The sequence below is a fragment of the Chenopodium quinoa genome, unplaced genomic scaffold (assembly GCF_001683475.1).
Source record: "Chenopodium quinoa cultivar QQ74 unplaced genomic scaffold, ASM168347v1, whole genome shotgun sequence".
NCBI classification, from domain to species: Eukaryota; Viridiplantae; Streptophyta; class Magnoliopsida; order Caryophyllales; family Amaranthaceae; genus Chenopodium; species Chenopodium quinoa.
This window is the reverse complement of record NW_018744290.1, coordinates 372,671-398,613: the sequence shown is the minus strand read 5'-3', so window position 1 is coordinate 398,613 and position 25,943 is coordinate 372,671. Positions and strand designations below refer to the sequence as shown.

Genomic DNA, 25,943 nt, shown 5'->3' with positions numbered 1-25,943 from the left:
GGTGGGGTGTCGGGGTCAAGGTGGCGCCGACGCAGGGGTTCTGGCATATTTGGCGCCGGCCGGGGTTTGACGAGGACAAGGCGGTGGCTGGGGCTGGGTTATGATGGGTGGGTTTTTTTTTTAAATTTAATTATATAATTATTTTAAAATATAAATAATTTAAATGACAACCAATCATAGGTTGCCACGTGGCAAATGCAGCCTTAATGACTAACGGAGTTAACATTCGTTAGTCATTTGGACATTTAGTGACATTTTTGTGAAACTTATGGGTATATGGTGAATTTGAAATTTTTTTTGGGTATATGGTGAATAAATAAATAATTCAGGGGTATATGGTGAATAATCCGTTCCTAAAATACCAACAATATAATAGTAACGGTTATTGCCAAAAAAATTCCAAAAAGCGCTTTCTCAAAAAAAAAAAAAGAAAAAAAGAAAAGAAAAAGTTCCTAAAAGCAATGATATTTGTAAACCACCCATCCGCTTTAACATATGCGGAGTCTTAAAACTTTTGACCTTGCTAAAGATCTTAGCAAGGCGTTTGTAATTTTCCAACAATTTCGTAACTTCTTTAATTTGATGCCCAGCTCCACGTGCAATCCGCATGATTCGTGAATTGCGCATATCCTTTTCGCAATCTAACACTGCAACACGTACAACACCATAATCAAGGCAAAACAAAGTCAATTACGTTTCAAGTCAAAACAAAGTCACAATCTAACTCATTTTAACTCAAGTTAGTATCTGACAAATTTTCGACACTTGGTTAAGACATTTATTTCAACCCATTAAGATTCTCAATGTAATCATACGGTGGATATGGGTTCCCGAGTGTGATGAGCAATATAGTTGAAAATAAGAATATATAACCTGCCAATCTGGGTGAACATCACAGGAATTTTACTAATCAACAATTGTTAAGATTGATTTAAATTTTTCAATAATCCAATTAATCCACTACAAGAAAATTACATTTTCGTAGCGATTATTCTAACTTTTGGTATCGATTGTATTTGCTACAAAAAACTTTCCCAACGAATGGTTATTCGATACAATATCCGATCCGCCGTTACCATAGCCTTTAGTAGTGTTTTTCGATATCGCTAGAGTGTTGTCCTTAATAATCGATACGAAAAACTACATCCAATCATGGTGATTAATCATACCTATGATCTTTAAAAGATTCTACCACGCAACCTCAAGTTCTAATATTAAAAACGTTTATAAAGTTTCCAAAATGAAACACCTAACCTTAACTTAATCTCTAGTAAATACTTCTAGTTAAAATGTGTAAGGACTAATAGGAGTTTTGATCCAAGACATATTGTATTTGTATTCGTTTAGTAATAGCAAAGCCATAAGGTGCATGAAGCGTTGATCAATAAGTCAATAACCATTTGGAAATATATTGTATGGAGTAATTTACAATTTGTTGATGTCCCATGACCACAGTCACTATCTCAAATTTTGATACAAAAACTTAAGCTAAAAACTCTCACTGTCAAATGTTAATCATGAAATTCAAGCCAATACCTTACCGTACCATTCTATTTCTAGTGCAAATAATTCTACTATTGTAATAACAATAATAAGTCAATTTTTTTTTTAATCATGGAATCCTCTCTTTCTTACTTTCGATATCCAGATCTAGCATGGAAGTAGATTACTTTATAGTAATAGCAAATAACTTCTATTTTTCTATGAAGTTCAGTCCAACAAGTTGATCCTAACTTCGTTTAACCTACAAAGCTATCAATCATTCAAATCAAGATGTTGGGTTGAACATTCTTATCCAACTAAAAAAAACTCAAACTTCATTATTAGGTCAAGTTTTTATATAGCAATGTCATCAATTACAATATCGAGAACTCCATTTTTAAGATCCCACTTCGTCACAACTCACATTGTGAACTTTTTATAAAACAATGATATCAAATACAATATCGACAACTCTAAATTCAAAATCCCACTTCATCACAACTCACACATCGAACATCCACAAAATACTCCAACTTTGTAAAGAATAAGTCCCGACCTCAAGGGGCCAGGACTAGTAGCACAAAAGGTAAGTGGGACTGTTGGGAGATGATCAGATGCCGGGTAGCATTTGAGTTATTCTAGCACCTCTAATAAATTACAGTACTTAATAAATAAACAATGTAATTAATTATTAATACTCCGTAATACTATGTACCACATCACTTCATCTATTTTGTCTTTTTCTCAACACATGACAAACACTGGACCACAAACACTAGAAAACGACCTGCTATAGATATTTGTTCAATTTCACAAAAAACATAATACCTGGTACTAACAATAAATCAATAATCACTACTGTAATTACTCAAAATCTCGTTGACTTTCCTTTTCTCTCTCCTCACTCAATCTTTCACTTCAATTTCCATTTTCAGTGTCCTCAAAAATATTATTCCGCCATTGAAGCACCTATGGCTGCATATCGAATTGCGGTTCCGTTTCCGCTAATGTTAGCGGAAGTCGGAGCCGAAACTACCGCCCCAATGAATTCTACTATTTCTGCTTCTGCTATGGCGGAAGAATCCGAGTCTAATCCAACTGACGCCGTTATCTTTTTCGGCGTCAGTTTAATTCTAGGGATTGCTTGTCGTCACTTTCTTCGAGGTACTCGCGTTCCTTATACTGTCGCTTTGCTCATCATTGGTATTGGTCTTGGTTCTTTAGGTACGTCTTCCATAATTTCAATTGGTTGTTGATTATTTCAGTTTTGCTGGATTTTTGCCGTTTTTTTTTTCCGATTATTTTGGATGTGATTTATATTTTCAGATTTTAGGAGATCTTGCTGAAATTTAGTTTAATTATTATTTTGGATTGTGATTTTCAAATTTAATTGGTTGTGTTGTGTTGTGTTGTTTTGATTAATTGATTTCTATTGGTGGAATTGAATTTTACTGTACGATTATAAGCTGTTCATAATAATTTGAGTTGAAAAAGTTGTAATTTGTGATTTGCATAAAAAGCATCTTTATTTTTTTTACTGTATTAATTTTGAAAGAGTTGAACCTTCTCAGCAGCTGGTAGATGCTAAATTCTCTGATTTATTGCTGAATTTTTTTTATTCGGATGTTTATGTTTGATCGTGTTAAGTAGACAATTGAAATCGGATGAGAATTGTTGCTCGAAGATTAGGGAAACTGGTTATTGCTAATTTGCTAGTTTTCAAAATGTGGATACTATTAGTCAATGGTTTTAGAATATCCATGAACAAATATAAGATTTGTTCCAAATTGATGTAAATATAGTACTCCTTATTTGGAGTCTGGACAGTTGATATACATATAGTACAACATATGAACTCCCAATCTATCAGCGAATCAACACCAATTTCCAATCAACCAAATGACTTTGTATTTCCGAATGTGTGAAGAATTCATTACACATTTTCATCTCATGAGTCATGACTCATAACCAAACATTCCGAACTGTTAGTTGATTATTACGTGTAAATGCATCCCCATGACCACAGTAGCTAGTATAAGCAGAGATAAAAAAAAAAACTTTGCACCACCAAGTAGGCTATGGCCAAAGATTGTGCTGCTAAAAGGATGGTGTGTAATCCAGCTTGTTGATGTACTGCCACTGGACTACTGGAGAGACAGAGAGAAAATGGGTAAGGTGAAAGTGAAGTGAAGTGAGAATTCTAGTTCCAGCCAAAAGATGCTTTCCAGCGGCCAGCCCGTATCATTCTTGTTATTGTTGGCCAAATATGTTTCAGCCCCTTTTGGCATTTCTAAGAAGTTACTCAAGCGGAACAGGTGAAATTAAAGGGCTAGTGTGATTGTGTCTACATTTGAAGAAATGATAAGATAGGACTGTATTTGTTAGAGATTGGTTCTGACAAAAATGGTTTGTTTGGATGGTCAAAGTATTTTGGAATTGTTGATATTTGAATAGTGGAAGGTGAATTAAATCATGTTAATATGAATTTTGTTGGTTATGGGAAGCTAATTTGTAGTATTGGTCAACATTAGAGAAAATCAATAGTGATAGTAAATCACAAGTTCAGAAATTTGGGGTATTTGAGATTTCATGTGCTGGTATATCAGATGATTTAGGGAAACAAGAGCATATTGGACCCATCATTCTGTTGATTGGCAATGTTTGGTAATAATACTCCCTATGTTGTTTATTGTTCTTAACATTTGCTTTCTTTTGAGTCACTCTTGCACGTATGCATGTAGAAGAGATGCTTTTTTGTTATGGGGTATCGAATGGCATTCACAAATTCCAGTCTTCGAATTACATTTTTGTAAGAAGTTGACATTTGTGTATTTTAACCTTTTTTTTTGCCCCCTGGGTTTTGTCTCGTACATGCGTCTATTAGTGTTGAACTGTTGACACCACAAATTGTGTCTGCATGTGCATGTGTTTGGCGTGTGCATATTTTTTTAGTGTCTCTCTAACTCACTTTACGTGTACATGAGTGTGTGCTTCACTGAGATGGGAAGCTCTATCTCTCTCTCTCTGTGCATGAGTGTGTGTCCACTTTTGTTTGTTTCACTTAGATGTGCAGCTCTATACTTATTGTTGTACTGTTATAAGTCTTTTAGACACTTTCTTTTGCTTCAGTATGTTGCACTGTCCTCTTTCTATTCTCTTCATGATGTATTCATATGTATGTGTGTGAAACTGTGAATCTTTAGTGCAGTTGCCTTATGCTTTTTGTAGATAGTGATGAAGTGATCACAAGCGTTGGTGCTTCAAGCAATTAATTTAGTCCTTTGCCTGCTGTAATTGTGTAACAGAACACATATTTTCATATCAATGTTGGTTGTTGTGCAGAATATGGTACAAAGCATGGTTTGGGAAGGTTTGGGGATGGTATCCGCATTTGTAAGTCCCTCCTATTGTTCATTTTATCATTTTCTCTGGTGGATCTTGAATATGTATCAAGCTATTGAAATTTGATGCCAATATTATTACGTCCAGGGGAAAATATTGATCCAGAGCTCCTTTTGGCTGTATTTCTCCCTGCCCTTCTGTTTGAAAGTTCCTTTTCAATGGAAATTCACCAAATAAAGGTTCGTTTACCCACTTTTTCCGATATACTATGTATTTAATTAGAGATTTCTTTATATGTAGAACTTTTCATTAGTTTTCTTTTTGTTGGTGAAATCTTGTTTAAGTTAGAACTTAGAAGGGGATTAGTTTTACATGGTTACTTTAAATTGTATACGCAGCTGAAGACCCTTGAATGTTTGATGACAGTCTCTAATTTTGATGAATAATTGATGGTCTGAACTGCTTTAGTGGGGAGGTGCCATAAGTTTTTCTGAGAGAGTCAAGCATCTTTGTACATATATTTTCATAATAGATTTTTGTTCCTTTTTGTATTAGCATGTTTTTATGTGTACACAACTGCCAGTCTGCCACTCTACATATAAGTTTATATTGATCATTGTATTTATTTTGCATGTGTTTTGTCTACACATGTTGCATTATTGATTTCTTTTCTTGTGCCATATGAACCAAGAAACGGCAAATAGTGTGCCTGTAGCAAGTTGCAACCATCTTTTTTTTTTTTTGTTTACTTTTAATTTCCTATATATTGCTGATATAGGCTAGTTCTCTTTTACTTTTCAATGCGTGTTTTTATAAGGGTTCAATAAAGTTTGCTTTTATTCTCTCATAAATTTTGTGAATTTGTTGTTGTATTTAGTAATTTATTTATGGAAACTCTTGAAGTGCACGTTCTCCAAATTCCTACACTTTCTGTGCAGAGATGTGCAGCTCAAATGATTCTGCTTGCTGGACCAGGTGTTCTGATATCAACTTTTTGTCTTGGAGCAGCACTAAAGGTAGATACTATCAACTGGGCAAATTATGATTTTTGTTATACTCTTGCAAATTTTGACCTTAAGTTGTATATGTATAAGTAGGTTATAGTTGACAAAGTTGTGTGTCTTCCACAATTAAATGCTGCACATTGTGCTGTATGCAAACTTTTGTTTTGTATGACCTTTGAGCTGCATGTGGTTTGTTGCAGCTTTCATTTCCTTATGACTGGAGCTGGAAGACATCATTGTTGCTCGGTGGACTTCTCAGTGCAACTGATCCTGTAGCTGTTGTAGCTCTCTTGAAAGAACTTGGGGCAAGCAAAAAATTGAGTACAATAATTGAGGGGGAATCCTTGATGAATGATGGGTGTGATCTCACTTCCTTGAACTTGTATTCTATGTTTCTATTTGCAGAATATATATGCTTTGTTAGAACCATCGTGTGAGATCAGTTTGAAGTCAACTATCTATTTTTTTATTACTGGTTGAATGCTTACAGATATCTGTAAACTAAAAGAACTTCTCGGTATCCATTTTCAGGACTGCGATTGTGGTTTATCAACTGTTCTTAAAAATGATCCTTGGTCGAACCTTCAATTGGGCATCAATTCTAAAATATTTAGTTCAAGTCTCATTTGGAGCGTAAGTTGCATTTTTTTATTTACATCTTTTGCATAGCTTATGATGTTAGATCATTTCTTACTATCAATATCTACTTTCACCGTGACAGTGTGGGATTCGGAATTGCATTTGGAATAGCATCAGTGTTGTGGCTCGGATTTATTTTCAATGACACTATAATAGAGATTACTTTGACCCTTGCTGTGAGCTATGCTGCCTATTTTACTGTAAGTTGCTATTTCTGAATGGACATTAAATCTTTTATGCTATTTGTTAAGTACCTTTCTGTAAGTTGCCGCTATTTTTCAATATTTTGGAAATTATCGGTGCAAGTGTTAAGTTTAATTTGCTAATTTTTCTAGGTGATATGGTTAGTTGGACACAATAAGTTTTATCAGTATTTATATTTAGAAGGAAAAATTTATAATAACGCACCTTTTAAAGGTGAGCTTTTTTTATATATATTTTTATTTTTTAATTAATTAAGAAAAGAAATAAGAATCTAACTTTTGATTTTGTATGGAAACTGCCTTCTAATGTGGAAGGGTACCGAATCTTTGTTTCCTGTCAGTTGACCTGAACTCTGGCATTGACCAGTCATGTGCTGTTTATTAGACTTTTTTTCTTCTTCTTCTTCTTATTTTTTTACTCTTTTATTTCCTTCCCCTTTGATCACCTCTACTTAGCACTCTTTACTCATCATGAAGCCATCATGTCTACTATGCAATTGAAAGAATACAAATTATCTGATCCTCCTCACTACCCTTCTTAACCTTTTCTCTCTTGAAAATGGGCACTGTAGATGTCAAGCCATATGTCTCCTCATCCTCCAGTTTGATTCCTTATTGTTTCCAAATAATAGATTTGTATTTGAAACTTTTTAGATACCTAAAAAGAAATGATGATACTTGGCCAAAAGTTAGATTTGGCTGGACTTGCCCTGAATAGATGTTGAGTGTTGGATGGTAATGTGGTATTTGACTGATGTGGTCAACTAGGAAGAGGGATGCCAGAGGAAGTGGAGCTGGGTCAGAGGGGAAGCAAATAAGAACTAAGAGGAGAGGGATAATGAGGGAGAATGAAGAAGATCGAAAAATAAGTAGCGTAATGGTCAGCGCTAGAATATTGGTCAACTTGTCAAATCTGAGATTTGGTACCACTCACAACCAAAAACATACCATGTATTGTAGAGTATAAGGTAGTTACCCTCAAAAGGATTTTAAAAGTTATTTCTCCCAAAAATTTCCCTTCAGAAGGTACTTAAAAAATTTCCTACTTGTCTTTGAAATTCTACTACTAGGGACTCTCAAAACATTAAAGGGTGAAGAACAGTGCTATGGCTGCTATGGTAAAAATTGACCACCTTTTTTTTTTTTTTTTTTTTTTTCCTTAAGTCACCAATTATCTATAACAACAAAATCTGTAATTTCCATAAAGATTTTGTTCTGACTCAGGCTAGCATACTTCCCATCATTTTATGATCTGCCGTATCCATATATGTTTTGTTATGTGATAGGCTCAAGAGGGAGCTGATGTGTCTGGTGTCCTGACCGTGATGACTTTAGGAATGTAAGTGTAATCTTCAGTGAACTGTTTTTTTTATATATATATATTTCTTTGTAGTAAAGAAAATATCTATATTATTTCCAATTGATTGGCAGGTTTTATGCAGCAGCTGCCAGGACAGCATTTAAAGGTGAAAGTCAACAGAGTTTGCATCATTTTTGGTATGTATTTTACCATCTTATTTTGATAGGAATTGTTGGTGTTTTAGATTAGAGTTTGAAACAATTTGTGTGGGCTTTATCTAATCTGATCTACATATATATGTGCTACTCTCTAACACTCTGACGTGCCTTCATTCTATATCCATTGTCTTTCTTTTTCCTTTGCTCTATTCTTGGTACTATATTTGTTTATTATCATTACTTTTTAATGAGTAGTCTTTGCAATTAATTTTGCCTTTGAGTCTACTTATACTCCCTCGGTTCTTGAAAGTTGGACTCTTGTTTCTAGAAGAGTTGGTAAAAATTGAATGGTTGTAAGTAAAAGGAGGATAAAGTAAGAGAGATGGAGTAAGAAAGAGGTGGATGAAGTAAGAGAAACTGAGTGGAAAGGTGTAAATAGCGGGTTAAGATAGTAAAAGGGGTTTGGCAAAAATGAGTGTTTTTATAAAGTGAGTCAAACTTTCGGTAATTTAGGAGTACATATCTTTGTTTTTGAACATTATATTTGGGTGTTAGAGAGATTGGACCTAGTTTTACTTTTTTTCATTTTTTTGGAAATCCCTTTTACTACCTTACCCCTCTTACCCCACACTATTTACACCTTTCCTCTCTCTATCTCTTACTTTATCACCCACCTGCCTTTTACTCCATCAGTCCATCTCTATTGCTTTATCTATCTTTTTCTTATGTCTACTCACTTTTCACAAACTCTAGAAATAGAAGTCTACAGTATAGTCGAACTTTCGAAAACAGTATATGTGCAGTGATTAATTTTCTGTACATCCTTGGTAAGGTCCAGTACTAGTTGCTGATCTGAAAGTTTCTTTTGCTGAAATAAAAGCTTATTAATCATGTTACTGCTTAATGAAGTGTATACGTTATATGCAGCATGAGCAAATCCTTGTAATGATTATTGTATTTGATGTTTTTGAGAGGATTCGTCACTGATGTACTCCTTTTTCTGTGTTAGAGTCCTAGGAAAGAATTCTGATAAGTTATTTCATATTTACTGTTTTGGTGCTAAACTGAACATTTTCTTATAATTGACATCTATGAAAAAATTGATTGCCCTTGGGTAACATTCCGGTCCTCAATCCTCAACAAAACAGGGATAAAGAAATTAGGATAATAAAAGAACAAATTAAGGAAGTTCTGAAAGTAGATCATCTGATTTTCTTTCTCTCCACTTTTAGGCGAAATTGGGTTGGGGGAGGGTGGAGGTTTGCAGTTTGAATGCTTCTACAGTTGGATCTTTGTTCACTTTTGTTGATGGTGGACGAGGTTGTCAAAGTTACTCAAATTAAACTTCATGCACCATATGTGAAAGAGTTTAATATGCACATACATAAATCAAGCTCCTATATTTACTAATTCTTATAAGGAGATTTTTGGTTTTTGTTTTGGAGAAAATTTGCTGGTAGATTAAAACAAGTACCGATTATTAGTTACCAAGTTAGCCATTCGTATACATATGGAATCTGTGTGTCGACATGCCTGGTTGAAGAGATTGCCTATAGTCATTGCCGGACTTCTGTTTTCTATCATTTTTTTTTTTTTTTTTTTCCCTACATTAAGCCAGAGGCTTGGCTTTCTGCTTGATTGAACTACGCTCTTATCCTGCCTTCCGCATTTATCCTAACATATAAGCGTAATGCTTGTCAATGCAGGGAGATGGTGGCATACATAGCCAATACGCTGATCTTTATCTTGAGGTAATTATTTGCATCATTTGAAAATACTTATGTTTGATATGCTTAATAGTAAAGAGAATAGGGAATGTTGGGATTGCAAGCCAAACTCCATTATAATATTCATATAAGTACGGAGTACAGGAATCGAGTTTAGATTATTAAGAACATGGGTCATGGGGTGGTCTTTGTGTGTGATACAAAAATCAGTGACATGTTTTTATTTAATGTAGAATGTGTTAATTGGGTGGATCTTTCATTACCTTTTCTTTTTTAAGTGTTTCATAGTTCAATTTTAGTTCCTATTTACGAATTGATTGCATTTAGGATAGTGTAAAAAGAATTTTCTAGATTTATTTGGATATCTAGTATTTGGATCAAGGAAGGTTGTGATTTTTTTAATCCTAGTTGATCTTGGTTTAGGTAGTATGGAGTCCTTTAATAGGTTTATTGCCATTGGCTTCTATCAGTCTGAAAGTCAGTTAAGTGGGTAAACCATTTATTTGAGCCTTTTGAGGGGCCCTATTTTGAAAGTGTTCAAATAGTGCTGTGTATGACTTTGCTGGAGTGGAATTCAAGGGTCTTTCCAGAAGTTTTATGTCTTCTTTACTGGTATGGGACAAATTCATGTTTCATTATAGATATGGTGGCTGTAGTTTTAAAGAGTTACTCAATTGAGGAGATTCAAAGAAATTGGGTTAATATGTAACTTTTGCCTCTGATGATTACTGGTATGGGACAAATTCATGTTTCATTATAGATATGGTGGCTGTAGTTTTAAAGAGTTACTCAATTGAGGAGATTCAAAGAAATTGGGTTAATATGTAACTTTTGCCTCTGATGATTTGTACTATTTTTTAATTTTTAATTTTTACATGGCATGCTTGTCATCTATTTCGATTTCTTATGGATTTGCAGCGGAGCTGTCATAGCACAAGGTGTTCTCAGCAGTGATAACATTTTTGAAAACCATGGTAATGCTTCTGTATCTAAACTTGTATCAAATTCTGTGTCAATGAAATATTTGAATGGACTGTTCTTCTCTGTCCCTAAACTACATATGAGAGGCTAGTAGAATGGAAATGGTTACAAAGATATTTCTGTGGGTGTGCTGGTGGGGGAATTGAGAAGCGGATTCAGCGTCACACATTGGGTCACCTATCTGACCTGTCTGTTGGTGTGGTCTTGTTTGAACTTGACTCTGATGGTATCTTTTAGGAGCTATATCCTTATGGAAGCAGGTCATAAGAATTGTGATCATAACGAAATGGGTGAAATGCATGTAGGTCAATACACACACATTGCTTTTGAGGGGGGGGGGGGGGATATTGGCCCCCCATTTTTCCATCTATATATCCCCCAAAGACCACTGTATTTAATTTTACCTCACCGGCTCACCCTTAACTCATAAGACCTCGATCCCACAGCCTTGCAGATCAGAGTTGGGGGCTTACTAACCTGCTCCATCTATGCCTCTCATGACTTGTACAGCTTGTGGACAGGATAAGCTTTGTTTCAGCCTGATTTGTGGGTTGAGACAATTCTGTTTTTGTTAACATTCTGGCTGACACCTCATTCATTGCATGTCCCAATAAATTTTTTAATGAGGGCCACAAAACTTCTTGGTATTTTCATCAGAAAAGTAATATTAATGAGTAGGGAAGTGGGTGAAGCTATGATTTTGCATTATACATGGAAAATTATTTCTACCATTGACCTGCTAAAAGAATTTAGAAGAGAAATCTATATGAAGTTTTTCTTGTGACCCTTTTGTCAGCAACTCCAATTTGCAATACATCCTGTTGTAATAAAGCAACATCAATGATAGGTATACCTGTAAATTTAGTAGAGCTATATGGTTTGTCATACAGAAGAAGGAGAGGAGGGGGGGGGGGGGTTACCACTTCACGTGCTGTTATGTTGGTGCTTATATCTTTGAACAATCCTACTGATACAAAGTGGACAAGTGGACTTATTCACAAAGTTGAGGAGCATCTCCAATAGTTTTGCTGGTTTTGGAGGACAAGTATATTAAAAAAGGTTTGGAGTCTTTTTTACAATATTTAATACTTGAGGCCAGAGAACAATGGTTTTATCTGTGGGTCTTAGATTGTATTACTCTTCCCTGATACATTGTGGGTAATTCATGGGCATTTGCTCATTTGTAAAGGACTGTTCTTTTTAAGTGACAGTTCATTTTCTTCTGTAGGCATATGATCCAAAAAGTTCTTGATGAGTTACTCTTATTGGCATACCAATAAATTGGGTGTCTTTTGCAATGTTTTGTGCTTGAAGCCAGGTTCCTGCCTGGTTGTATATTTGGGGCAGAATGGGATTTGGATTCTGTTTGGCTCAGATTAAATTGTCTGTTACACATTGCAGGGGAATTTCTTTTTGTGGGTTATTCATTGATATCTGTTTTTAATTCTAATGATTCCTCTATAAAGGTGATATTATGTACCTTTAGTCCTAATAGGAGAATGTCATACACCGAATTCAGGTTGAAATTGTAATAGAAAGCAATTATATAGACCTAGTGGCCCTAAAATTATGAGACATGTATGGTTTTACCTTGCAAAATATTTCTTCTGTCCACCCTATACCCATTTCTAAAGGTTTGTTTCTCTTCAGGTACTGCATGGGGCTACCTGATCCTTCTTTATGTATACGTCCTAGTTGCTCGGGGAGTGGTTGTTGGAGTTTTGTACCCATTTCTATGCTATTTTGGCTATGGTATGGAATGGAAAGAAGCTATGATTTTAGTATGGGCAGGGTTGCGGGGAGCTGTAGCATTATCTCTTTCACTATCTGTTAAGGTAGGTTAAGCAGCTTTTACTTTACGTTTCTGTTCAGTTTGTTACTTTGTTATGCTTGATGTCTGCACTCTGCTATTTTCAGATCTTTTTGTTTGTAGAAGCTGGCTTTTAGATCTGTGTTTGTTAAGTCAAAAGTTTGATGGTAATTCGGCTCGATGTTTGTTTTAAGTAGCTAATATTTGGCATAGAATAGTAAAAAAATGTGGTGCATTTTGTGCGGAATGAAAAGAATACAGTTGCCCACCGGAAACTACTTTACTTTATATTGCGGAAGCTTGAGTGTTTTGGATCGCTTAGAAAGGCTTGTTACATCTCTATATTCGGTCTCCAAGATGCTTCTAAATTTTTTTTATATTGTTTTGATTATAGTTGTATTACTTTATATAATTGATTAATTACCTATATTAAAAGAAATTACTAAAATAATGTAATAGTAAATATGTGGATTAATTACCTTTATTGAGATATTTTTTTGGGTGCTATATGTTCCCTATACTTGCACTGATTGTAAAAAAGGTTAACCATAGTGGTGACTTTATCAATTTCATTACCGTCAGTGTTATTCTGGATGATGATAATGGGAGGTATTTGTTTAGAGTGCACTGCATATTAATATATTGTTGATGTAAAATTCCCATTCTTCCCTCTTCATTATTTTCTGTCTTTCTCTAACCTTTTTTTGACTGTCTGTGTGTGTTATCTGTGTGCTTGTGCATGAATTTCGCTCTCCTTTACTGACTGCGAATTAAATGTTTATTTATTTGATGTTTCAGCGTTCTAGTGGCGACCCAGCTTATCTCAGTACGCAGACTGGAACTCTGGTATGAACCTGATAAACCTAGATGATGTTCATATAATGTAATAGAGGATCCTGTGTATTCTATGGAACAAAGATTTATATGTGTTCTTACTCTTCTTAGTGCTTATTATTTTGACTTGTGGATGCAGTTTGTTTTTTTCACCGGCGGAATTGTATTCTTGACGCTAATCATAAATGGATCAACCACACAATTTGTCTTGCAGTTTTTAGGGATGGACAAGTTATCAAAAGCGAAGGTAATCTTATTTAGTTTATTTGGTGCATCAATAATTAAATGCCTTCCATTTCTGGTAATTCAGAGTGTCAGATAGCTGTGAGAAACTCTGCGATATGGTAGTATGATTCAGTCACATTCGTATTGGTCCAACAAGTCCTTTACTATAGCCTTACAAATGTTATTATTTATGCCTCGATAAGTCATGACCGGTTTCTATTTTTTTAGGGAGTGGTCCTTTCAGAAGCATGCAATTTAGTTTCTGGTGATTGTTTCCAATTTAACATACTGCGTTTTGCGCCTAACTATGAAATTTAAGGAGTCTCTGTCTCATAATATATAAAAAGTTTGACAATCTAATAAAATTTGTAGAGGAATATAGCATTGACTGATTCCAAATTACTATGGAAGCGCATTGATGCCAACTGCTGCTGCCTCTAGATAGCTTAGTTTTGCACTTTTCCAGACGATGTCCTGTGATTTAGAGTATATAAGTTGATTTGAATGAATCAATCAAATGTCTATCCTATCTGATGTAAGAATTCGTCATTTTGTCTTAATCGAATCGTGTCCTCCAGCTAAGAAAGAAGACAATTTAAGCCTCTCAGAATCTGCATAATTGCTATTGAACTATGTACTAGCTGCTGTGGATTGGTCAGGGAATTCCAGTACTTTCAGAGCTTAATATGAAAAGGAAATAATCGGATCCCTTATTCCTCTCTCTTGTCAGTTCTTTGGTTCTTCCACTTACCTTTTCTTTATTCTTTAGTGTGCTTTTTTTTTTTTTTTTATTCAATTACTTTAAAAACCACTTATAAAGCAGTTAAATTTATCTTAAACAAAATGTCATGTCCGTCATGGAATTCTAGCCTTTTTGATAATCTTTTTGCCATAGAGTTTACCGTACTGTGTATTTTCGATATATTTTTGGGCTTTTTGATTTGAGTGGGTGAATAAAATGATTCAGGATCCCCTAGTACTGAACATATTTATCTTCTTGAACCTTTATTGACGACTTTTATGTCTGTAGAAGATGTTCAGATACCAAATGTAACTTTATTATGCTACTATTTGTGGCTTCTTGTTTCCATATTTATATATCTATTTTATTTTTTCGTCCTAGTATGACTGTTAGTGCTATTATGGTACTTTTCACTCAAATGTTGTTGTTAATTACACGATTTATAATGTATTAGTATTATTCTTTTTCAAGAGGCGCATATTGGAATTTACAAAATACGAAATGGAAAAGAAAGCATTAGAGGCATTTGGGGATCTCGGTGAAGATGAAGAACTGGGACCTGCTGACTGGCCCACTGTCAAACGATATATTAAGAGCTTAAACAGCATTGATGGGGATCGCATCCACCCTCATGATGCTTCCGACAATGGATTTTTGGATCCAATGAACTTGAAAGATATGCGTGTACGGCTCTTAAATGGTACTGAATGTTTCCGAACTCTTTATCTTTTATGACATGGTTTCTGCCAACTTGTATTATCTTAGCAATTATGCTGGCCTTCATCTCAAAGTAACTCTTACTAGTTAGAAATTTTATTCTGATAAAAGAAAAGGAATTGTTATTGTGGATTATTAGTATGTGAAATTTATTGTAGCTATTCTACTAAAAGTATATATCATAACTTCCTTTACCGTTTTTTAATAATAAAGGCGACATTTAGTTTTGAAAATCAACATTCAAAACTTGGGATTGTTACTGCTACTAGTGCTACATTTATTCTTTTATGAAACTAAAAACAAATCAAACTAATGAATTGAAACCAACAAATGTTCAAACTATTATCTAAGTGGTTTTAATTGTAAAGATTACATTCAAACCCAAAAATATGGTCTGAATTTTGGGGGTGTTACATACGGACAAATTCAGGGGTATGGAAAATTTAATTCTGACACACTTTATTGAACTGAACCTGTACTGGTGCATCTATTGATGTTTCCATTATCTAATCTGGAATGAGAATTTGTCCTGTTATTTTTAAGAGATTCAGTTCTCTGGAGATGATGTGAGGATATAATCTAGACTTGGTTAATTTCCTGAATGAAGCTTGACCATTAAGCTGGTTAGCTCTTGACTGACAAAGCATGGCTACTTAAGATTTTCCAGGATCTGTGTTATTATGCTGTTTTCTTCATGTTGCTTTAAAAGTTGCTCCAATGAACCCTTTCCGTTATTTCTTTGCTGTTAGCCACTTAGCCTAAGTAAATCTGCAGGTTGGCTATGTTTATGCCATGATGTGCTACATGAACTTTCTTTTATCTTCTGTGATGGTAAATTGGCAATCCTGTACATAACTAAGTGAAATTTCTACTTACTGATGTTAGTCATGTTACCCAAGTTGGATGAATTTTCTTTCTGGCTGATGGAGGTACTAATGCACCGAATAAATTTGAGAGGGTGATCTTTGGATGATGGTTTGTTTCTTGTATATCGAGTGTCTTTTTAGTCATCTGCATGTTGCTAATACAGACTAACACACATCGTGTAGAATCACCAGATGTGTGATGTACATCATGATATTTGTCATATCTGATTTTGCTACGTGCTTCCTGTTTGGATATCACCATTTGTGACTAGACTATGACACTTTGCAAAATCAGGTGTTCAAGCTGCTTACTGGGCGATGCTTGATGAAGGGAGGATAACACAAAGTACTGCAAATGTATTAATGCAATCAGTTGATGAAGCACTTGACTCGGTGGATCATGAGCCATTATGTGATTGGAAAGGATTAAAAAATAGTGTTCACTTTCCTAAATACTACCGGCTCCTTCAAGGAGGCATCTATCCAAAAAAGCTGGTTACTTTTTTCACAGTTGAAAGATTAGAATCTGCATGTTACATATGCGCTGCATTTTTACGGGCTCATAGAACTGCTCGTGGCCAGCTGCATGATTTCATTGGTGAGTGTACCTAATAAAAAGTAGATCTTTCATCTTCTAAGCCATTCATAGTTTTCTATCCCTTGTTTTATATTTTGCAAGAGCTGTATAGATACCTTTCCTCCGTGATGGGTAGCTGAAGTTTATGGCTCTTGGCTGCATATGATCTTTGTAATTATTTTAATTTGATTTATTTTCTGTCCTTCCCAAAGAAAACCATATGTTTTCTATGCCCCCCACCCCCCTCCTCTTTCCATCTCTCTCTGAAAATGTCATGCAAAACAAGGTAGTATCAGGGATCTTATGGTGAAGTCTTTATGACAGGTCATTATAATAAGTTGAATTTCTGAGAGGAAAACAACTAGACCAACCTAATAAGTAGAAAAAGGCAGATATCACTATAACTAATGTTGCTAGTTTTCTTCTCTTTTAACTTTTTCCTGTTCCCCCAGTGTGATATTGATCTATGAAATAAAATTAGGGAAGGATATGAAGACTAGCTAACCAGTTGTGGTGATATCACGTAATTAGTATATAAAGAATAAATCAACTAGCTATTTAGCCATTTCTGTAGATGAATATGGGTGACATGCAGCCTTTTATGTTGTTCCCTAATGATTTTGACCTATGTGGGCTCTAAATAATTTATGTTCTTTTTTTGAAAGCACTTGTTGAAATCTATTCTTGAAGTAACAAATCTAGAAAGAGTGCATGTACAAATTTGTCATTCATGTATTGACAGCCTTCATGGCTACTCTTTTGTCTAATGGTCCAATTCTGATACAGGTTACAGTGAGATATCTTCTGCTGTCATCACTGAAAGTGAGACAGAAGGAGAGGAAGCAAGAAAATTTTTGGAAGATGTCCGCACTACCTTTCCTGAGGTTATGTTGTGCCCTTTTTGTTATTCATATATTTATTACTGGCTTCACCCTTTTTTATCGATGTCTACCTCATTCATTTAATTGACTAAATTATTTTACTACCTCACAGCTGGTATGGTAGAGAGTACCAATTGTCATGATAATTATTTTACATTAAAGTTTGCTTGAAAATTCTCTTCACTTTCTGTCATACTGCAACTCCATCCCTAAACTTGTGTTTTTCTTCATAAAATGCATCATCAACCATTACTACGTTAGAAGTGGTAATAAAATTTATGAAGAAAAACAGATATTTAGGATCTATATGTTTTATGGCAAAAATTTAACGGGAATTTTCCGTGAAAAAAGTTTTTGAAGGGAAAACACAATTGTAAAAATAGTTTTTCTTTGTTTGTTACATTACATGAAATAACCTAGAGGAAGAGGAAAATGGGAGTGGAAGGGAGAGGATGGATGGGAAGAGAAGAAAGGAAGTCAGGAGTACGGAAAAATATATGGTGTTCCTTAGAGAATGCTTTCCACTCATGGGAAAACCATTTCTACCTTGGGATATATTGTTATTAAGCCTTTAATAACCATACAATGGAAAAAGGGAACCCCGTTTTCATGGAAAAAAAAATTCTGTTAAAACAAACAGAGCTTTAGGGGTGGACCAGTGTTACCGTGGACATAAATATGAGACATTGTTTTCAAAATTGATAACTCTTAAATGCATTACCATCATCACCTTTTTATTATTTCCTACCAAACTATTTGTGAAATGCTTGGATATGGCATTGACAATTGGGTCTGGAAATTTTAGGTTTTACGAGTTGTAAAGACGAGGCAAGTAACATATGCTGTATTGCAACATTTAATTGAATATATTGAGAGTCTAGAGAAGGCAGGAATACTGGAAGAGAAAGAGATGCTTCATCTTCATGATGCTGTTCAGGTATGTTTATACCTCATTGTGTCATTTATAAAAAGGTTGCAGCTTCTTTGCCATTTGACAAGAACTTCTTTCAACAGACTGACTTGAAAAGACTTGTACGTAATCCTCCTACTGTTAAGATTCCAAAGATTGGGGAATTAATCAGCATGCATCCTTTCTTAGGAGCCCTTCCTTCAGGTGTTCGTGATCTGCTGGTTGGTTCTACTAAAGAAGAAGTTAAAGTTCGTGGTATGACGCTGTACAAGGAGGGGGGCAAGCCTAATGGGATCTGGCTTATATCAAACGGCGTGGTGAAGGTAATTGAAAAAGTATCTTTTAGATAAGTTTTGGACTTTTTTTCTTTTTAAAGAATCTTATATTGACGGAGCTTCTCTTTTGTAGTGGGCCTGCAAGGTTAAGAAGAATAAGCATGCCTTGCATCAAACTGTTACCCATGGAAGTACTTTGGGGCTGTATGAAGTGCTGATCGGAAAGCCTTATCTTTGCGATATGATTACAGATTCTGTTGCAGTTTGCTTCTATATCGAAACTGAGAAGATTCTCGCAGCTCTGGGATCAGATCCTGCAGTGGAGCATTTCTTCTGGAAGGTATCTTAATAGGACATTAATGTGTGTGTGTGTGTGTGTGTTTTTGCTAAGTGGTTATTTCTACATATGTGTGACTTTAATACATTTTGGTATAATGCTGTAAAGTAAGACACAGAGGAGATTATCTGGATGAGACATTAGATAATATATCTGAAACCTAAAAGTGTTTTGCTTCGGCTCTTTCAAATCAATCTAATACACAGATAACAATGTAAAACGAATTATGTGGCTGCTTCTCTAGAGTGATAAAGTGCAGAAGCTCAATTTTCTGTATACAAAAGAGAGCGGAACAAATATATACGTCTTCTTGTCTGCAAAATATTGCTTCGTATTAGGCTACACTTTCATCAATAATTTGAGACCAAAAAAAAAGAGAGTATGTTGTGAGTTTTATTCTCTCTTAATTGATCTGCTATTCTGCTTGCTGGCATGGGTCACTGTATCGATCATAACCGAAAAAATATGTTGACTTGTTATTGCTCATTCCGATGAAAAGTTTGGAGTTGTTTTGGTGGATGAGAGAAGTTGGGATGATATATCTGCCACGTTATGCCCCCTTGATTTTTCCTGATTGGCACCATTTTATCTGCCCCTGGTAGTTTATGTGCATACTAAGGCTAGTGTTAAGTGGCTTTTTGATGCTCCCTCTGTCCCTTAATGTTTGCCCCAATTTTCTTTTTAGTCCGTCCCGCTAAGTTTGCTCCATACTACTTTTGGCTGTAGGGGCCTACGGCTTTACTCTCACAAAAACTATATTTGATGTTTTAGTCTCAACACTTTTCTCTCTCATCAATTTCTCCCAACTAAAAATTAAAAAAGTGACTTTACCCCAAGGAGAAAACAAAAGGGGACGGAGGGGGTAGCTTTCACTTTGAAGGAACATGTATACATCTTCAATCCAGTCTGAGTATAAAAGTGGCTATAAGTGGGTCAAATGTCACTACAGAATTTGATTACTCAAATATCCTGATTCTATAAGAAGCTTCTTTGTAGGTCTATCTTGATATAGTTTTAAAAAGTCTATTTAAGTATGATGCAATGTTTTATATATTTGCTTATCAATCTTTCCTATTTGATTTCTATTTAAGACTTGAGAAAGCTTCATGGATATACTCCGTGAGTAATATGTTAAACATTGACTGTATATTCTCTTTTAGATCTTGTAATTATTAGCCAAAAACTTTCATTACAAACTCACTGACCCTGCAGTTCAACCCATTGCCTCTTGTGGATCCTGCATATGAAGAATTATGTTAGGAAATTTAGCTGTAAGCTATGTTACTAAGACTCTACTTTGCCTTAATTGCCCGTGTTGGATCCTAGGCACTCCAACATGAGTAGGACACAACGCTTCAATTTGTGCCAAAATTATGAATTTTTTTTCACAAAATAGTGAAGTTGGACATGTTTACCCGAGCCCGAGTAACATAGATTGTAAGCTACATTATCTTCAGCAATAGATCGGCTGGAAAGAACCAATTATATGTGTAGAGCACCAAAAAGCTATCTAGATGATTTATCTTCTGAAAACCACTGACTCACTGAGCTATCAAGCATGATGTGGAAGCTTGAAAGTTGTGATCATCTTTTGCTCAGAGGAAAGGGGGGTTGGGCTGTGGAAGGCTTATCTTGTAATACTGTCTAAGAAGATTGTTGGCAAGTATGACAACTGAAGTATAGGGATCACTATAGGTAGTTTCTAATTGAATGTTTTCCTTCAACAAAGTCAATTTTCTCGCTTATAGAAAAATTCCAGAGGATCATCGATCTCTTGTAGCAATCTACTTTTAAATGGATTAACTGATTAAAGTTAAGGATCTCTTGTCTTGCTGTATGCTTTAGCCAATGTGGGAGATCAGGATATTCTTTGTACTATTATGATGACATTCTGGTGACTCATTTTCAGGAAAGTGTTATTGTGCTTGCCAAAGTCCTCCTTCCTCGAGTTTTTGAAAATATGTCAATGCAAGATATGAGGAAGCTCACAGCTGAGAGGTCAACATTGAACACCTACCTGAGGGGTGAAACTATCGAAGTCTCATCACATTCTATAGGGTTTTTACTAGAAGGCTTTGTAAAAAGCCATCCTCTTGCTGAGGAACTGATTCCATCACCAGCAGCTTTATGGCCTGCACAAGGAAATTCGAGCTTCCTCAGCCAAGAGGGTTCTGGTCAGCCATTTTTATTTTTTCGATTTTACCTTTTCTCCTCATTTTAATTATACAATGCCTAACTTTTGCCTTTGTTTAGGATATAAATCAACCAGCTTTTTACATCAGGGAACTTCTTACTATGTTGAGACTAGAGCTAGAGTCCTTTTGATTGACATGGTTCCAATACAAGCTGATAATACTCTCCTGAGGCGGAAGTCCTCCTTATTGCTCCATGATCAGTCTTCAAGATCTCTGAGTTCTAGGGATCATGCTGGTCTCCTGAGTTGGCCTGAGAATCAATACAAGTCATATCAGCATCTACCAGACGGTCAAGAAATAGATGATAGTCAAAACTTGTCAGCCAAAGCTATGCGGTTGAGCATCTATGGCAGCACGGTAATTTTCTCTCTGTTCTGTTAGATTCCAGCCCAAAAAAAGAAATTTGAGCTTCTCAATCCTGGCCTCTTGTTTGAGCTTTTTACTTCATATCATTTATCTACTGAATTTCAAATATTCTACTTCAACACTCTGAATAGTCCCTGAGGTCAAGCAAAATACTCAAATTGACCCTGTGCTTTGCCGAATACCTTTGGTAACTGTTAGGTTACATTTTCTTTCCAAATTTGACCATAGTAATGATGGAGGGGAATGCGCGCTCATTTTCTTCCCTTCTACTCTCTATTATTTTTCTGTACAACAGTGATGCCATATCCTCCTCTCTCTCTCTCTCTCTCTCTTTTTTTTTTTTTCCCTATGTCAATGTTAACAATTAATTTTTTGCAAAATGGGAATTTTCTTTAATTTTTTCCTTTTGTCCTGTTGGATCCCTATCGAAGAATTCCCTTTTTACCCTTGTTTGTTGAGGTGTTTTAAGCATTTAAACTTGCTTTGCAAATGCTGATAAGTTTGTGGTCGTTTTCACCAAAATTCCCCCCTTCCCCACTGCCGCCACTAAATTTTGTGTGGACGAAATATCACTTTCTAAATGCTGATCAAGGGTGGGATTTAAAACCAGATATCTGCCTGTCTGCACTGCTTAGTAGAGGAGGATGTCCACATCCTCAGTTGTATCATCATCATCATCTACTTTTCTTACTCCATCACTCAAAGAAAGGGCTTTCTTTTCCCACTTGTCTCCATGTTCATTGCGTCATGCCTTATTACATTCTTTTGGATTATTAATCTACATAATTTCTTCTCTTAACTTCCTAAGTACTGAATGTTTGTCTTTTCAAATTGTTTTCTTTTTCTTATCAAATTTGTTTGGTCACTTGGTTTTGTTTTTGTAGTGGTGACTGGTGAATATACACGCGTGTTTAGATTAAGATTGTATTTAGAGTGCTTGCAAAAAGAGCAGTGTTCAGATCTACATGTTTAAGTTGTATGATTTTGAATGGAGAACTTTGTATGTTGCCTATGGGTATAGTGAAGTTATATATTCAAAATATGGGGGAAGAGAGGGTGAGTCAGTTAAGTAAAGGGAGTGGGGGAAGGGGTTTATCGGTTTGGTGTTTGTTTTCTATATGTTTGCTTGTGTTGGTTAGGAAGGTTAAGTGAGGTATCTTTTACTATTAAATTAATTACACGACAAGAAGGAAGAGGAGAGGAAAAGATAGAATGACGCTTCCATTATCATTAAGGTCATATGTGAGAAAACATAACCTCATGTGTCTGCAAAACAGTTAATTTGATTATTTTACTAGACCTCAGGGTTGGAAATAAGAGAGCAAAATATTGAAATTTACTGAGGAAATATTACTGCATTCTCCTCAAATGAAATTAGAAGAAAGTGCCTACTAATAATTGTGGAGTACTTAGTGCTATAAACATAGGAACCATATATCCCACTAACTAAATCATGCTAGTAGTTGTTAATGCCACATTGCCACTAACAATGTTGGTTTACTAACTAAAGCTAGAATATAGCGACTAAATCAGAAAGATTAGTAATTAATTTGACCAAAGAATTCTTATTTTTGAAGCATATTTAACAGGTTTTACCTAGAAATTTTCTAAGTAACTATTATGCCTTTAACTTCCTCCTGTTTAGTAGTATTGCTATTGAAAAACCTCCCTCCTCTTGTCACCTGCCCTAAAAGAATGGAGTGCCTTGAAGACTGTAGGAGAGAGACTCTTGCTAGCTTTGGTACTGTTTTAATATGGTTCTAAAATGTCTGATTTATTTATTTATTTATTTATTTATAATCTACATTGTTGCTTTTTTTACATTGCTCTCTTTGATGTTGCATGTTTCATATTCTTTGAGACAAACTATCAAGCAATCACTTTGATCTTTTCCTTATGAAAGAGGTTTACGTACTGATGCCTCGGTTTTTTTATTCTTAACAAATTTCTAGGCAAAAGATGTCCCTGTGCGAGGGCTTAGTTTTCAAGGGTATACCTTGGGTAATCCTTCACATGTTCGTTCATATCCTCAAGTTCCTATCGGCCAGAAACAACTTCCTCTCACTTCAGTAAAATCAGAAGGATCTAATACTGTTAGGAAGAGACTTGGAGAGGATGTTATGAGAGAAGAGCTTCTTCCTCCAACACATAGTAGGCACCCAAGTCGTGCAGTAGATGATTCAAGCTCTGAATCTGGTGGTGAAGATGAAGTTTTTGTGAGAATCGATTCGCCAAGCAAGCTCTCTTTCCGCCAAGCACCTTGAGAGCTCTTTTGGCATATTCCTCCACGTCTTTTCCCACCTCTGTATCACACTCATTCCCTTCTTATTTATCCTGGATATTTTATTCAGTAATTTGCGTTTCCTATGTACATGGGGAAGAGAGTGGTAGTTTTCACTCAGTTACAAACTGTTGGGAAGTTTGTAGTCCGGCGAATGTCTGCCACTGTATGTCTGTATCCAAGAGAAATTTCGAGAAAGTTACCATTTTTGGCTTGTAAGGTTGTATGTATCTAAACTGTATAAGCAGTGTTATTATACAATAACGATAAATAATAACAATAATGTCATATAAGCAGGAGCGTTGTTAACTCAATGTTCCACTGTCTTGATGCCTGCTTGAGGCCGTAAACGCTTTTGATCAGCTTGCATACCTTCCCTTATTCTTCTTGATACCCTTGACTCCTTGAGGAAGCTTCATGTTGAATTCTTTCAAGTTTCCATGCAAAAATGCAAGCAATATTGATGTTCAAATGATGCAATTTTTAGTTTTGTGCAGCTGCTAAAGCAATCAAAGTCCTTACTGAAGTTTGCCACTGGAGAAAACGTGCTTTTATAATCTTTCTCTTTCACTTGTTTTGTGCAACTGCTAAATGACCAATAATTATACGGAGTAACTACGTACAATAACAATTTTTTTTGTGGAACCACCTAATTTCTCAGTTTTGCACGGAACTGAGAATTCTAGGCGGTCTCGTGTGGTGGAACTAAAAATATTTCATGGATCGGCTAAAATTCTTGGTACTTCCTCGTGGAACTGTCACCAGGTGGTACAAGGAATTTCAAATAATTTTCTTTTTTGGTACATTTTTTCTCCCCCTTTTTTAATATGATGTCATGATTATATCATTCCATATTGTACTTTTATTGAAATTTGCGCATTAATATACAATAAATTGATTCGATATCATGCGTTATTTCAAGCAATTTCACAAAAAAGTCATATTAGTTCAATATATTATATTTCATCTTTAAACGCGTTTATTGGTATTCTTTTTTATGATGCTTCGAGTGGAATGCGCATTATTCAATTAAGTGTTTTATTTATAATATTATGTCGTTTTGGAGAGTATGCACGGTGCTCATTGTGCATATGCCTCTACAAATCAATTAAGTATTTTTTAATAACATATGAAAATTAATGTTCATTAATTAAAATATAAATTGTTTATAGATAAATTTCATTGTATATTAACGGTTAGAACTCAAAGTTGTATGTTAGTTAGTATATCAATTAAACTGTTACATTTAACCTCAAACGGATTAGTATATTTGATTGTGCATGATAGTCACATGTAGCAATGTAGCATATTCTACTAGTATTTTTCACCCTTTCATGCAGCGGCCTCGATCGCCCTTAACCTAGTCTGATCCAACTTATTCTCCATTATCATGCATTTTAATTAGTCGTATAAAAAGTATATTATCACTATAAAAAATAGTGGAGCATAATTCTTTGTTATCACCAACGATATTATGCTATATTGTGTAATCAAGGCGGATATCTACGTTCCAATAGCATTATTATTTCAAAAAGTAAACTGATTGTGATTTTATATTCCGTTTGTTTTAAGCTTATTGGTTAGATTCCCCTAAAAAAAGCTTATTGATTAGCTAGATGTTTTAAATGGGACTGATAGGTTAGGTTTATGACTTGTGACTGAAAATTGAAGAGCATGATTTGATAAGATCGACCAAATTGAAGTTACTTGTGAGAATACTACTACATTAATTTATTTATATGGATATTTTATAATTCGTTTGGTCAAACTTTAATCAAATCAACTCAAACCAAATCTCCTTGTTTCGGGTGAAGAGAACAAGTTCATAGCCGAAATCTTCACTGATTAATTATATGGAGCAATCTTGCCACTAAAGTAAATTATTAACCATAAACAAAAATATTAAATTATTCCAACCCTTTTACATACGTTACATTGAATAATTTATACACCCTGGCCCAGAATACTTGACACAGTTCTCATTTTCGTCCGTCCCAAAATAATTGACACCTTACTAAATAAGGAATGGGATCACTAATAAAAAAATATTTTCCTATACTTTCTTTGGGACCACAAACCTCAAAACCCAAT

General features: G+C 35.1%; 1 protein-coding gene across 1 annotated transcript; it reads left to right on the top strand.

Annotated features, from left to right (window-relative positions):
* The first annotated feature begins 2,311 nt into the window (after positions 1-2,311).
* On the top strand, positions 2,312-24,221 carry LOC110695068 (sodium/hydrogen exchanger 8-like). The gene is made up of 23 exons (XM_021872262.1): positions 2,312-2,706; positions 4,825-4,875; positions 4,972-5,063; positions 5,763-5,840; positions 6,029-6,186; positions 6,360-6,461; positions 6,550-6,667; positions 7,957-8,009; positions 8,102-8,167; positions 9,835-9,879; positions 10,774-10,829; positions 12,487-12,671; positions 13,445-13,492; positions 13,620-13,727; positions 14,919-15,147; positions 16,326-16,628; positions 17,394-17,491; positions 18,294-18,425; positions 18,503-18,721; positions 18,807-19,013; positions 20,920-21,184; positions 21,264-21,562; positions 23,524-24,221. The coding sequence occupies exons 1-23, from the start codon at positions 2,454-2,456 to the stop codon at positions 23,833-23,835; spliced, it is 3,477 nt and encodes a 1,158-aa protein (XP_021727954.1). The 5' UTR covers positions 2,312-2,453; the 3' UTR covers positions 23,836-24,221.
* The last annotated feature ends 1,722 nt before the right edge of the window (positions 24,222-25,943 follow it).

Excerpts from the sequence above, each read along its gene's own strand:
- LOC110695068 (XM_021872262.1), top strand. The coding sequence starts at position 2,454 with ATGGCTGCATATCGAATTGCGGTTCCGTTTCCGCTAATGTTAGCGGAA. Across the intron at positions 6,187-6,359 it reads GAATCCTTGATGAATGATGG|GACTGCGATTGTGGTTTATC; the intron begins GTGTGATCTCAC and ends ATCCATTTTCAG. Across the intron at positions 19,014-20,919 it reads TGGAGCATTTCTTCTGGAAG|GAAAGTGTTATTGTGCTTGC; the intron begins GTATCTTAATAG and ends ACTCATTTTCAG.